The sequence below is a fragment of the Micropterus dolomieu genome, linkage group LG01 (genome assembly GCF_021292245.1).
Source record: "Micropterus dolomieu isolate WLL.071019.BEF.003 ecotype Adirondacks linkage group LG01, ASM2129224v1, whole genome shotgun sequence".
Lineage (NCBI taxonomy): Eukaryota > Metazoa > Chordata > Actinopteri > Centrarchiformes > Centrarchidae > Micropterus > Micropterus dolomieu.
Window position 1 is genome coordinate 6,739,681 of NC_060150.1, and position 10,235 is coordinate 6,749,915.

At 41.7% G+C, this 10,235-nt stretch overlaps 1 protein-coding gene across 2 annotated transcripts in view; it reads left to right on the plus strand.

The window, feature by feature from the left end:
- LOC123973940 (insulin receptor substrate 2-like) overlaps positions 1 to 7,842 on the plus strand; it is a 13,092-nt gene extending 5,250 nt beyond the window's left edge. For both annotated transcript variants that reach the window (XM_046054332.1, XM_046054341.1), the window contains exon 3: positions 5,123 to 7,842. In XM_046054332.1, coding sequence (XP_045910288.1) covers positions 5,123 to 5,127 — 5 coding nt within the window. In that variant the 3' untranslated portion in view covers positions 5,128 to 7,842. The remainder of the gene's footprint in view (positions 1 to 5,122) is intronic.
- Positions 7,843 to 10,235: the final 2,393 nt, after the last annotated feature.

Sequence of the window (10,235 nt, forward strand, 5' to 3'; positions counted from 1 at the left end):
GAAAAGTTGCGGTGGGGGGGGGGGGGGGGGGGTGAGGGCTTGTTTTTGTTCCGGCTCCAGGACATTTGAATAGAAAGTGGCTTTTATTTCACCACAAGGCCACGGAGAGTGAAGCTATATTATGTTTCCTTTTGAACACACAGAGCAGAAACGCAGTATTGTCAGAGGCGTTCTGATAAAAAAGAGAAATGTACCAACACAGAGCAGCCGCCACAGAGTGGAAAATCTGTACTTCATTATGCAGTCTTTAAATTTAATTTGTGTATGCTCTTTGACTGCAGTCAAATGGGTGTTTTTCAGATAAACAGGCGGTAAACTCAGATGTTGACGGTCTTCTGCTTCCAATCAGAAATTTGATTTACAGTGAAACCACTATCAACAACACGTGCTCGCGTGTTTGTTTGTTTGTATCTGAGCTGTGTTGTTTTGCACGTGTTCGGTACGCATGTTTTGACTTTTACGGTGCCAATAAAGCTTGATGAATGTAATTGACATTCAAAGGGGAGATGGGAGGGAAAAATAGTCAAGCACATACATGTGGACTCTTGCACGTACGCAAGCAGAGCATTCAGGGTTGTTATTTTCTCTTGGGGATCTTTTTTTCCCCTCTTTTTCCAGTGGCGTAGCCTGCACCCGTGAATACTTGGCAGAGGCGTGCATAAAGAGAGTGGCCTGTTTTGTTTTCCAGCGCTGCTTGCCTGACTGTTTGTGGGAGACTGAATGAATGCATGCATAATAGGGTAGGATGGCACGTGCACTCCACTGCCCTTCTGCCTCATTAAGCTGTTCACTTAGCAGAAGTAAGACAAGCAGCAGCGGGGGGGGGTTGTAGAGCACAGCCTTGTATGCTGTAAAGAGAAGGGGAAGGCTTCGGCTTTTTAAAGCAACAAACCAACCAAGTCATTGGTGAGGGCCCCTTCAACCGAGGTGCATTCTGGGAGCATTGGAGCCTAAGATGGGAGACTCGATGGCTTGTTTACTGAACAGTCCCACTGCTGTGTGGCAAAGCAGGGTGAAGGAGGTTAAAGTGCGCTATGGGGGTTCTCGGCGCCGGGCCTCACTGGCGGAGGGCTTTGATTTCGTGTTTATCAGGAGGTCCCGCTGCGCTCCCAGACCATGTGCTATCCTGACCCAAAAGTCTACAGGTTTTAATTCCAACACCTCCGCGCCTTGACTCCACTGATTACTTTACTCTCTTAGTGAAATGTAGTTTGGCTGAAATGAATACCTGCTGACTCTCGCGTCAGGGTAACTTCTGGCTTACTGCCACTGCTCTGGAGGAACATGTGGCTGTTTGCCTGGATCAAAGCACCGCTAAACCAATCTGCCCTAACTGCCCCTTGGAATTTAGTGTTTGCCCCGCAAACCCACGTGACAGCCCCCTTGGTGGGAAACGTGACTGCACTGCTTCTAGTCAACAAAACCCTGAAGTCATAAACTTTTGACAGCTGGATATGGTTGTGTTGCTCCACCTAGGGTCAGCTCAGATGCCTTAATGCCTGCCATAAGGGTCCGGTGTTTGTTTTACATCTTGTTTTGTGAGCGGCCCAGCCCCATGTGACCCAGAGGTGGTGTTTACCTCTGCCTTGACCCAAGCCACCCGCCTCCTCTCGCAGGCCCTGGCTAGCCGCAGCTCAGCCTGGTGGATGTACTGTACCAGACCCAGATTAGCCAAGTCAGCCGTCTCTGTTTCCACCTCCTAGTCTGACTAATACCTTTATCTGACGGCGACGACAAGCTCCTGCTTCCCCTGTGGCGACTCAGGAAGCTTGATTTGCACAGTGAGATGACTCTTACAACAGTTAGGCTTATATGTCAGTTTGCTGGTGAATTGATTTGATAGCCTTTTACTAGCTTATAATCATTTCATCCTCAGGTATCACAGTACAAGGTAGGGGATAAAAAGTGGGTGAAAAAATGATAAGGGGGTTCAAACATCCAGAGGAGCCCTGCTGTGACACTTAGAGTCCCTCCTGAGTGCTAGTGGCAGATGGCCACTCTCCGGAGGGCAAGTGTGTGTGTGAGTGTGTGTGTGTGTGCAAACACTCATTACACACACGATCCCTGCCCATGCCCACACTAGCATGTAAACATATACATACCACTATATGTCTCTCTCTTATGCACACACACATCCCTACCATCTCACCATCCCTCCGCTAGCCCACCATCTGCCACAACTACAGGCTGAAGAGAGCATGACCGTCAGCTGTGTGTGTGTGTGTGTGTGTGTGTGTGTGTGTGTAATTCACTGGCCAGATTACAAGCATTCGTGTCCATCGACTCAAATCCCGCTTCCTCTTAACGTCATTCAGTAGTATTGCGAGTGATGTCATTGCAGAGAGGAGGCGGTGGGCAGATCTAAATGCACCCAGAGCATGTTATGTATTAACTGTGTTACTTACATTTCCTGTGATTTGTGTGTTTGTTGTGATGTTTGAGGGTGCAGCGAGCGAAAGAGGTCTAGTTGCACAGCCATGCATCCCTAACTCGCTCTGAGCATGCTCACTCGCTGCGGCTGTCATAACAAGGCGTGCGTTCACACACAGGGTAGAGGGAACTGGAGAAGAGATGTGTTTTCAAACCCCAACCCATCGACACACTTTTACTTACTTTCACATTAGAGTTGAAGCAATAACTGATAACTGATCGATGATGCCCCTCTTTGCTTTTTTTGAAAAAACAAAAAATAAAACAACAGATAATTTCCTCAAAAATGTATTCAAATGAGACCTGTGACGAGGTGTTGCGAGTAAACACAGCTTTATTTTAAGAGCTAACACGTCTAAAGGTTTAGAAAACACTGTCTTATGTGATAGTAAACTGAAAATCTTAAGGAATGCTTAAGGATTTTATAGACCAAATCTGCAGATTAATCAGTAATGAAAATAGCTGTTATTTGTTTTTTCTTTTGGCTCTCTGCTGCTCTCACACACGGAGACGTCTACATTTGCATAAGGGCTGCATTGATACCAATTTTTCCACTCCTGGAATTTTGGTGGACGTCACTACTTTGTGCAGCCCATGTGGCTCTAATTTGATTGCCTACATCGCACATTCTGTTCTGGCATTTGTGGAATTAAAGGTGACACCTGATTTTAGCCATCAGCCTGATTGTTCAATCCATTGTTGCTGCCTCCCTGCGCACTGGCTCACACACACACGTACGCACAAGCTGTTAAATGTGTGTATTGACATCTGTATCAGACCTCCATTGAAGCCGATATCTTGCAAACATTACAAAGCAGTGCAAACAGCCAAGGCAGGAAATCAAGATATGCCATGTTACTTGATATATAGAAAACAAACGCGCACACGTAACACTGCAGGCTCTTGTGTCAGAGTTTCCAGGCAGTGTGTGTGTGTGTGTGTGTGTGTGTGTGTGTGTGTCATGGCACGGCACGGGGAGGAGGGGGGCTAAAGTAGGCCGGGATGTTCCAGACAGAAGCGCTAGCTGCTAGATAACTGCGTGGACAGCGTTCCCCACATTTAGCCAGCCATGGCTCCAGATGAGATTACAGCCTCTGCAGGCGAGATTAGACAGCCAGGGGTAGATCAGTGAGAGCCAGCGGCTACTCCACGGACAGCAGCTGGGTAATACGTAATGTAAGGTGTGGGCATTTGTTCGCTTTAGCCTGACAAAATTGGAGTTTGTTGTCATAATTAAGCACAAATCAACAGAAATCTATTTGAAAATCGACTACAAAATCATATGACAAATGGTCCCTCACATCACCCAAACAATAGTATCATCACCCTAATAATTTGTTGCACCACCCAGAATTTGTGTGTGTGTGTGTGCGCGTGTGTGTATGTATGTGTGTGTGTGTGTGTATATATATATATATATATATATATATAATTTTTAATAAATCTAAAAAAGATACATTTTAGTGATTTAACACCCCTTGTGTCCTCAGCTACCCTCCACCCTTCTCTGTTTATTATGTTTTAGTGCTAAAAACAAATTTTCTGTGTTCATTGGTTGACAGCTCCAAAAATGGCAACTTTTTCAGGACCTAAGAATGCTGTGCATTTTTCCCGCTATCCGACCACTTTTTAAAGACTTTCATCAGCCTTACACTGATAGAAGTTTCCCTGTCCGAAGACAACGACGTAATCCTTGTGTGGTTTCAAGAGACATGACTGTAGTGAGGATATTGTCCTCCTGGAAGTCCAATTTACCTAGTGTCCCTCCCTCCCCCTGACCACCACTCGGACTTTAAGTAAATCCTTCCGTCTTTCTGCTTGCAATACCCCCAACCTCTTCTTCAGACACACACACACACACGCACTTCACACAGTGGCCTTTAAAACATGACAGAACACCAGAGAATCTTAAATCATTATAATTATTAGTTGCAATATAAATGCAACTGCAGTTTCTCTCTGCATGTATTCCAGAGATGCATCAGCTTCTGTACTGCTTGCTCACCCTCCTCTGCTCAGCTTGTGTCCATAGCAACAAGGAGACCCCAACCCCCATCACTCCATCACTCTACATCCCAGATTATGCAACTACTCCCAGCCCCCCCGCGGAGGACGGCTGTCACGCCGTAGTGAGAGTGCATGTACAATCACACAACATGCACATTTATAAACCCTTACCATACACATAAAAGCACCATGGCTATAAAGAACCAATATTCATACTAAGTGTTGAAATAAAACACAAATAATACACATAAAACAATCGAGGTTACACATCCCAAATCCCTCCCATTTAACTTGTGTGTGTGCAGCACTTCTAGCTGTTTTAGCCATTGTTGAACACAACCTAAATCTGTGAATGAGTTCCCAGTGTACAGCGTAAGACTCTGTCCTCTCAAACCTCTCGGCTTTCTGAAAGGTCCGCATTGTTGAAACTGGTGTTGTTTTTGGGGAAATAATCAGACTACAAACTGCTGGTTTACTCACTTCAAGTGTACTATCAGACAGATGAAACTAGCTCTTAAAACATCCCTACTCACACACATGCAAGAATTGTTGCTACATTAGCTACATTATATGTGATGATTATGTATTCACTTTGAACTTTTCAATGATTGTTTGATTAAATTACCTGTAGAATTTATTTGATACTTCCACTAACTCCTGCTTTTGCTCTTATTGTCTCTTTCAGACTGAAGGACTCCTACATCCTCTGACTTGGCATCTTTACCGACCTGCTGCTCGAAAAAAAACAAACAAAAAAAATCAACTTTGCCCTTCCACTGAGCTGTGTGGCCCTAAAAGACTGTTTGGACCTTCAGCAACATTCGCACGCAAACACATTCACACACACAGGAAACAAGCGGGTCACCATCGTGAATTTGCTGACGACAGGTGTGTGTTTGTGTATGTGTGTGGGTGGATATTGGTGCGTCTCATGTTACCTGCAGAGAACATTTCTCCTCTGACCCAAATTTTGGCGCAAGCACAGAAGCAAAGATAGTCAGACAATGACAAAACTGTAATGGTACCCAGATACTATTTATCTACTTGAGGGTAGTTATATGACTGCCTGTATGTGTGCGAGTGTGTGTTTCTAAGACAAAGTATGACCAACTGGTATGTCTGTTAACAATGAAACCTACTATAGAAATGGCCCAGGGAGCGAGGATACTAAGGTACACAGAGTATCCAGAATAACTATATTTAGATTAGATATTTTATTTATTTTTGGAAGATGAATGTCTGATAAGACCCACCCAATGCCTTAATGTCTATATTGTCCTTAAGTTTTCTATAAAATAAGAGAAATATTCTATTACAGTATGTCTGTTTGGACCTACTACTCTATATTGTTATTCTGTTGTGAAAAGTAAAAAGCCTGGCTTACAAAATAAAATATTATTTCTGAAATGTATAGTACAGTGAGGCTGCTTGAGATCTGATTTATCGTATTGATATTAAAGTATTTTCTTAATTACTAATTTCTTATTTATTCTAACCAAGTTTATTTTCTGTCCAATCAAAGCGCTGGACTTAAAGAAATATATTTCTAAATGTCTTTAAGAGTTATGCATGTCTTTATAACTCAGCTCAGATCCCACAACACCAGGCATCAGAATGCACTGTACCTCCCACAGTTCCTCAGTCACTTGAGCCTGAAAACCTCACACACTCCTACCTTCAAACCTACGGCCTGCTGTTAAGCTCCATGCAGGCCGCCCTGCTGTGATATCACTTGATGGTACAACTGTCTAGTTGAGGTGATGATAAACGGGGGAAGCCAGTGAAAAATGTCAATGTTGGGGCACAGTCCAGACAGTTTCTGGTCAGGGCTGGAGGGGAGGGGGAAGGGCCACCGGTGTCAACAGTGCTGGGCAGAAAAATTAGAAGAAGAGAGGCCAACAGCCACATCTGGCACCATCATGGAGGTTCACTAGAGAAGCAGCTGTCTGGAAAATATAACCAGTGTTGGGAAGTAGCATCTATTGTACAGCAGTATGGAAACTAAAGGGTGCTCACATTAGCCACCATTAGCTACTGTTAGCTCCTGGCTGACATTAGCTGCCATTAGCTACTGGTCATACCAGACCAAGTAAGGTTGCAGCAAAACACCTGAGTGTAATGAAGAGAACAACAGTGAAGTGATGAATGAATGAATTATGAATTTGCAAAGTGATTTAACTTTCGCTGAACAGCAGCCACTGTGGCCACAAGTAGCAATTTCAGGATGATAATAAAAGCTAACATGTATGGTAACACTAGTGTGTCAAGTTTGCTTACATTAGCTACCATGCCAAGGCTGTAGCAAGGATTTCATTGCTAGAGGAAGAATGTGTTATTTCTTTAAAACGTTGCGCTGTCTGTTTTAATCTAAAGAAATTTAAGATGAATAGAGAAATTTACATCTCTACAAACAAATACAAAAAACAAATTGGATTCTACTGCTTTCCAAGAGCTTTGAACCTCCAAAATGGCGGCCAGGTGGATGTTTATCTGTAAGCCCTCAATGGACATCCTGACTGTGTGGTCCCTCTGCATTGCCCACTGTGCAAACTCCAACTGGCTCACAACCCCTTAAGTGTACAGTAGATTGTAAAACTTTTAACCATGTCTGAATGTATCTCTGAGCTGGTGGGAACACCATAGAAACGTAATGTGGGAAACTGTTTTGACCGAGATGAATAATATTGGAGCTGTACCACGCTACGTCGGGGTATCTATTTATCTTCAGAGTCTTGATTGTGTATATTGTGTACATAGAACGAGTTTAACAGGAAACAAATCTATTGAGACATATACTTAGATTCTACCTATGTTGTAATGATATTCCTGTGTAAAGACTTTGGCTACCAATTTTTAAAAAGAGAACTGGGTTTTTGCTTTTGGGTTGTACAGTGTATTGTATGAATTTTTTTCCCCTCACAGTCTTTGTGACTATATGAAAAAAGACACTGTCTATTTTATTATAGAGATATCTTTGCCTTGTCGACACACTTTACCTAATGGCATATGCAATAGTGACATGAAAACAATCTAGTTTACAACCGTGGAACCAAATGTAACATTACATTGATTATTCTTTTTGTGATGAGCAGAAGCTGTTTTGCTCCTTGTACATTTCTCTTTCTGCCAAGTGTTTTTGTCGCTGGGAACTTTGTTCTTGACATCTCTCAAAGCGCTTTCCCCATTTGTCCATGGACACACTCTTCTTTTACAGATTGATCTTGGATTGATTCAGTCTGAATGTGTCATTGTCTTCCATTGTACATAATTCAATATACTGTTCATTGTGATGCTCACAAGAGATGATTATAATGATTTATAAATTCTGGTAGTCAAGTATTGCTTTTGTCTGTATTGATTATGGATAGCAACTTACGGAAATAAATGAATCTATTTAAAGAGGTACAACTTTGTTGTCATTTCTTAATTCCACAAATAATATCTCATGCAGCTTAAATGACTGTGTGGTGTAATATAAAGACCATCTCAATACAATAATGGTATTAAGTAATAATAATAAATTAACAAAAATACTGTATTTTCCTTTCTAGCAGTAAAAAGATAAATATTAAACTAAAAATAAAAAGATTTTCATACAACTATTGCTATAACTTGCTTGAAAGCTAGACTATACTGTAACTGTAACTATATTATTAATTCTATTATCCAAAGTATGCAAGAGTCACAAAGTGAGCAAACTGAATCAGGACAGTCCATTATAAAGCAATCTAAACATTTGCCAAAATTAGCAACATAAGTGGTTAGTTTTCCACTATAGCACAAAAACCTCTGAGTGTAATAAATTTAGCTAGGCTTTGTTTTATTGCATATGAATCCAACTTTTAAATTTGTAAGAAGAAAAAGAAGGAGTTATTTTGTCTTTCAAATGTTACATAGTGTCTCTAATTGGTTGCTTTAATTAGATTTTCTCCTGAGTGATTCTGTACGACCTTTAATGTTAAACTCTTTCGTTAGCCTAAAGTGTGAGCAAACTGATTTTAAATGAGCTTTAAAATGAGCTTAAATGAGTTTACCCATCCTCCCTTCTTCTCCCTCATCCACTGGAATATACATTTGGCACAAAGTCTAATAGCTTCCCGACTGTGTGTCACATAAGAGGAGGATATCCTTCCTCCATCCTGTGGCGAGTGAAGAGCTGAGCTCTCTGGTCAACACTTTCTCTAAGTGTTTTTATTTCAGACGGAGGATGAGGCAGGAAGCTCATACTGAGCCAATGACTTCCTACCAAGCCACACGTCTCCAGAAAAGACTGCAGCCAGAGTCGGGAGGTCAGCAGGTTCAAAACATGAAGCAAAACAACACATTTCATCTGTTTCCATGTCCCCCGCACTTATATGTTGATACGGGGAGCTGTCTTTTTGATAGTTTGCTATCAATGCTTACTGGTATTTAAATTAATGGTTAATTTTAGCAAATACTGTCTTGTTGCCTTATGTATAGAGCTGGAGCTAGGGATGATTAGCCTATATAGCTTAAAGTGGCTGGAACTAGAGGGGGAAACACCTAGCTGTGCAAAAACTGAAATGTAAAAACAAGTATATGTTCTGTTGTTCGTCAAGAATTATTTACAGCACGCTAAAGCCACAAACTCTCATGTTCTAGTGTTAGCAAGGTGTTTCCCCTTGCTCTCAGTTTCTGGTAAGGCTAACTGCCTCCTGGCTCCTGCTCATGCTTCACACACAGACCTGAAGGTGGTATCAATGTTCTTATCTAAGCTAATATTTCCCCAAAATGTTTAATTATTCTTTCAAAGTGAAATGTCATTTCTAAAACTTAGCAAGTTGATTACCAGAAACAGCAGTGGATACTTTTCCTTGTAACAACTGTTTTTTGTCCTAAATAAAGTTGTTTTTATTATATTTTGACACATTTCCCCCCCAGAAAAGTGGGTAAACCAGCAACTTTTTGTCAGTATAGTATACATGTTCATTTGGCATGTTAGGCACTGTTCAGCATGTTAGCACTGTCAATGTGAGCATGCTGACAATAAATACACCACTGTGCTTAAGTACAGCCTCACAGAGCTGCTGTTCAGTAAACAGGTTTGAACCCAAACGCATGACCAGGCAGGACAAATCTTGAGGTCGAAAACAGGCAGGCAGGGGAGATGGTGCAAACATGTCCAATAGGGGACCAGGCTAGAGAGCAAGAGTCTAAAAGGCAGGCAGGGGGTCATGATAGGTAGAGAAAATGGCTGGAACGCTAATGCTGCATTCACATGGAATCAGGCAGATGGTAAACGGCAAAAATGTAAACTATTTTAACTTGGGAAGGGAGAGGCGTCTACCGTTGCTGGTATTCTCTGACGGTCTTACCTAATTTTATGATATGCGGTTTTCCATCCACCTACAGGTGCTGGTCATATAATTAGAATATCATCAAAAAGTTGATTTATTTCAGTAATTCCTATCAAAAAGTGAAACTTGTATAATATATACATTCATTCCACACAGACTGATATATTTCAAGAGTTCATTCCTTTTAATTTTGATGATTATAACTGACAACTAATGAAAACCCCAAAATCAGTATCTCAGAAAATTAGAATATTGTGAAAAGGTTCAATATTGAAGACACCTGGTGCCACACTCTAATCAGCTAATTAACTCAAAACACCTGCAAAGGCCTTTAAATGGTCTCTCAGTCTAATTCTGTAGGCTACACAATCATGGGGAAGACTGCTGACTTGACAGCTGTCCAAAAGACGACCACTGACACCTTGCACAAGGAGGGCAAGACACAAAAGGTTATTGCTAAAGAGGCTGGCTGTTCACAGA